Below are 5181 nucleotides of genomic sequence, written 5' to 3' on the forward strand. Positions count from 1 at the left end.
CGCTTGTTTATCTTCAAGCCTTTAGGACCCCAGACGTTGTATCTTTTGATAGCCAGGCACCATCAGCTTTCTTCACCACATTTGCTTGCACACCCATTTTGTCTTCAATTGTTGGGAAGGTAAGCATCACAGAATGCCAAGCTATTAGAACAAACTGTTCTTGCACTGAGGGAGTCTGTCTCCTACCTTAATACTAAACATATAAATATATGTACACAGATTATTTCCCTATCGTTAGATGTAAACATATTTACCTGCCTATATTTAGACCTTTGTACATGCCCTTTGCCTCCTAGTCCTTTCCTGTTTCCTTTTACCATACTTTCTTCTTGTCCCACTATGATGTCGGCCTTCATTTGGGTTTCAGTAATTCCTCTCAGCTACATTTCCCTTAATTAAGGCCCACCAGCCATCTTATCCCTTTCTCGCCATCTATTTTAAATAAGTTGTTGTTCCCTTGCCCCTGGGTTAGTTAACACCCACTTTCCCCTGCCTCCCCTGTCCCATGTGTCTCCCCCGACCCTCTCCCAACTGTCAGTCCGTTGTTTTCTCCTCCGGATTGTTTATCCCAGACATGCAGAGACAATAATAAACACAAAAACAAGGCAACGAAAACAAAAAACAACAGCAACAGCAAGAAACCAACAACAACAAAAAGAGAAAAGCCTATAAATAGTTCCACTTCTGTTTGTTGACCTTTAGGAGTGTTTTCCAGTGGAATCTGATGGGTACCATGCCCTGGCCCCAAAGTCTATTTTTGGTATTCCCTAGGAACTTCATTGCTTTGCTCCCCTTGTTGCTCTGTTGCACGCCTTTAATGTTTTGCCCCAGTGTGATGGGGTCAGATCGGGCACAATCCCCACACTGTTTCCAATTTTGTATCCTGTAGCGCTAGGGGTCAGGTTCCATAGGATTTTTAATGGCTTACGTAGATAACCAGGACTTTCTCCTAAGCACTTTTGGGGGACTCACGCCTCCAACCTTTCTGTTGGCCCCAGAGCATGTTCACCAGCTCCACGACCCAGGAACCTCTATCATTTCATAGTGACGGCAAACTGCTACAGAATAAGAAATTGCCCTTTCATAGGTGCTCATTACAAGAACTATAGCTTGCAGCAAGAAGAAAAATAAAGCCAGAGAATGAAATGAAAGACAAAAAGCAACAAATAGCAAAGTTACCGGTAAAATTGGTAAAGCATATTGATAAATGTAAACAATAACTATAGACATAACATTTTAGATGTTTTAAGACAGTGCTACTACGTTCTAGATAAAAATTGTATGGAAGATACTCAAAGCGAAGTCAAAGCAAATTAAAGTCCATGTTCTTTTTTAGTGGGGGCAGAAACCTAGAAAACTTTAGAGTAGCAGAAAAATAAGAGATTTACTTGGAGATATTAAATTTAAGTACAATCCCTTATAGAATGTAAACATAGTAACTGTTTAATTGATAGAGGAATAGGGAGAGCTCAATGCAACAGAACATACGAGAAAAGTAGGATAAGTAGAAAACACACACACAAAAGTAGGTATAGCTCCAAAATTTCCAAATATTGTACTATATTATGATAATCATAAATAGAACTTACCTGTTCAAAGAGAGAGACTTTGAAATTGGATTTACTTCAATTATACTATTTAAAGAAGCATACCAAAAGCAGATCACATCAAAATGTTGAATATAAAGCAATTGGGGAAAGTTTACCAGGCAATTACTAGCAAAAGAAGGCTAAAATAAGTATAATTAAAGAAAATAGGTATTTAATAAAAAATAGATTGTTCCTATTATTAATAAGAACTAGGACAGTTCTCCAGTACCTGCAATTTGAGATCAATAGGTACAGAAAAATTTAAAGAATGTTTTTGTGATAAGACTAACCATATCTGTATAGTAAGCACTTTTTTTCCTGAGAAGCTGACTTCTCTTCTTAAATAAAAACTATGTGCTTCTCAGCTTATACTTTTTGAAGAACGTGCTCTTCAAAATTCTTGCAGAGATGCAGTAGCGGGTAAGCAGAGAAGTGATGCCAGGAAGCCAGCATGTCGTTGTTCCCTGCCTGTGCTGTAGGGTCGACTGCAAGAAGCAGTGTAAACTGTCAAGTGAGAAATACACCATACAAAGTAATGTGTATGTAAGGTTCTCTGTCTGCCTTCTGCTTTGCGAAATACTAGAACCAAACAGCTATAGTACAGTGTTGCAATCATCTATGAGTAGTGAGATTGCAGGGAATTATTTTTAAACTTTTCTAATACAATAAGCATACTATTTATGTGATGAAGAAAATAATACTTTAAAAAACATTTTCAATTCTTTCTTTTTTTTTTTCCCCCCGCTTAAACAAATTTATTTTCTCACAGTTTGTTGTTTGTTAGGTGCCTTGGAGTTGGCTACAACTTTTTGCCATCCTGTGTAAAACAAAATGAAACACTTGCTGTCATCCTCACAATTGTTAGATTTGTGCCACTTGTTGCAGCCGTTGTGCTAAACTATCTCCCCATGGTCCTTCCTCTTGTTCACGGTCTCTCCTATACTTTACCACACATGATGTGCTCTTCTACAAACTGGTCTTTCCTGTCCAAAGTACTTCTAAGGAGCATGCTGGCAGTACTTTCTTCAAGATAGGTTTATTCTTCTGGCAGCTCACGGCATTTTCAATATTAATCGACAACTATGTAAACCGAATGCATTAACTCTTCTCTGTCTTCCTTATTTCTTGTTCAGCTTTCACATGCATGTGAAGCAATTCAGTTGAAAATGCCATGGCTTGAATCAGGTGCACCTTAGCCCTTAATGTTTCACTGTTGTTTGTAAGGTTTTCAATGTTCATTCCTCAGAGGTGAACTGTGTATTTCTTTTCCCTAGTCTGGTCTTGTTATGAGCCCCAGTGGCTTAGTGGTTATGTGTTGGGCTGCTAACTGCAAGGTCAGCATTTTGAAGCCATCAACCCCTCCTTGGGAGAAAGATGGAGCTTTCTGCTCCTGTAAAGTATTCGTCTTGGAACCCCACAGGGGCAGTTCTACTCTGATGGCTGTGAGTTGGAATGAACTCTATGGCATTGAGTTTGGCTTGTTTGTTTTTCTCAGTCTTCGAGCACTGTTGAAAGCTGTTCACTGGGGTAACCCTGTTGGTATTAGCATAGCTTCCAGCATCATAGAAACATACAAGTTCAAGAAACTTACAGATGAGTAGAGTTTCACAGTTTTAGAAGCAGTAAATTCAAATTTTCTGTGGCTGCTGGCTTCACGGGGGAGCTTATCACTTGCCTCTTTGGTGATTTTCAGGTAGTATAGTCTCAATCTTGTCCCATCTAATACATCTATAACTTGACTCAAAAGAGGTGTCCTAAAGTGGCTTCATTCCAAGTAAGGGTTGTTTTTAGGCAATAGACTCCATAAGTCACCCTTTGTTGAGATATAAGATTAATTACTAAGAACAGGCAATTACTGTTCTTTAATTAATATTCCTTAAGATGAATAGGGAGAACATATGCAAATTCTGTGAGACCCAACAACTCACTACATTAACTTGTCAGTCCTGTAAACTCAACAGTATTTTAAATGGACTTAATAATTTAAAACCAAAATCTGTTTTCGATCTTCATAATTCTTAACAGAGATTAAAGCCCATCTAAACATTGGGGTTTTGGTTTTTTGTTTTTTTTTTAGGAACTTGATCAGAATGCCACAGAAAAGGTCCAGGCAATGTTCACAGCCATCGATGAACTCTTGTATGAAAAGAAGTCGAGTGTGTATACGAAGAGTCTTCAGGAAGAGTGCCGACAGTGGACATCGAGCTTTCCTCACCTCAGGTACTGAAGCCAGAATTGACTTGTATTCATGGATGACCAAGTGGACTTCCAAAGATGGCTTAGACAGTTGCCTGAAAGTGATTGGTTCCAGATACCAAAATCAGCAGATGCTTGAATCTCTTGCATAAAATGATGCAGTACTTGCATATAATCCACGTACTTTAAGTCAGTATTGCATTATTTGTAATACGTCATACAATGTAAATGCCATGTAAAGAGCCTCTTGAAGTATTGCTTTGACCGCTTAATTGCTTACCCTTCCTCCACCAACCCCACCGAAGTACTTTTATCTGCAGTTGGTTGAGTCCCCAGATGCTGGACACTTATGTAGAGCCATCTATATTCCAAAATCTTTATGCAGCATTCTAAATAATGGCAAATAAGGCCTTTTCTCAGTTGAGAGAAAACTCAACATGGTAGAACTTTGTTGGAATTTCCATAACTACCAATATGTCTTCCTAACCAAGTAATGTATTTTGTGTATTGTGACTGTCCACAAAGTTCTTTCGAACAAAGTGATCTGACAGCACTTGTTCCAGTTTGGCTTGATTTAGTGGAAGTTAATATGAAGGATGGAGGTCAGATTACTGTTTGCTCAGTTTCCTTAAGGAGCCCAGGTGGTACCATGCCTGGGCATGGAGCTGCTAACTGCAAAGTCAGCGATTTGAATCCACTCCGATTTAAATCCACTTCGTGGGAGGAAGAAAAGGCCATCTTTTCCGATCGAAACTAGTTGGAATCGACATACTGACACTGGGTTTGGTTTGGGGCTCAGTGGTCTCTGGTTTTTCTTTTTTTAAAAAGTGGTGTAGTAGAGCTTTGCCATTTGCCTTTGCCATTCTTGGCAACGGAGTCATAAAACTCGGCTTTCACATTTTAAGAATCATTATTAATCAGTATCAAATTAAGTACGTACTAGACTTCTCTCTAGAACCATGTAATTTATTCCAAAATACCTAGATTGTATATCAAGTTGCCAAATGAAAGTAGTTAATTGTGTGTCTCTGTGTTTTGAAGGATTCTGGGTAGGCAGATGATCACTCCGAGTGAAGGTTACAGATTGTACCCTAGGTTCCCTTCAGTTCCCCATGAGGCAACTCTGCTTCCAGAAAGAGATTCTACTATGTAAGTATCTAATGTGTAAGTGTTTATGTGCACATATTCCCATTGTACACACTATACTATTGCACTAAGGGATTAAAACACTTTCCCCTACTTATTAATATGTAATAAAGCAGCGGTTTTAACCTGTGAGTCGCAACCCCTTTGGGGGTCGAGCGACCCTTTCACAGGGGTCGTCTAAGACCATCAGAAAGCATAAATATTTCACAATATATAATTACATTTTTTTGTGATTAATCACTATGCTTTA

The 5181-nt window shown here is 38.8% G+C and overlaps 1 protein-coding gene across 1 annotated transcript in view; it reads left to right on the forward strand.

Moving 5' to 3' along the window:
* FAM149B1 (family with sequence similarity 149 member B1) overlaps positions 1 to 5181 on the forward strand; it is a 44724-nt gene that overhangs the window by 19530 nt on the left and 20013 nt on the right. Inside the window, exons 4-5 of the mRNA XM_045291695.1 lie at positions 3667 to 3809; positions 4827 to 4934. Of these exons, the coding sequence (XP_045147630.1) occupies positions 3667 to 3809; positions 4827 to 4934 (251 nt within the window). The remainder of the gene's footprint in view (positions 1 to 3666; positions 3810 to 4826; positions 4935 to 5181) is intronic.

The sequence above is a fragment of the Echinops telfairi genome, unplaced genomic scaffold, assembly GCF_000313985.2.
Source record: "Echinops telfairi isolate 266 unplaced genomic scaffold, ASM31398v2 ScPeMD7_70;HRSCAF=299, whole genome shotgun sequence".
NCBI classification, from domain to species: Eukaryota; Metazoa; Chordata; class Mammalia; order Afrosoricida; family Tenrecidae; genus Echinops; species Echinops telfairi.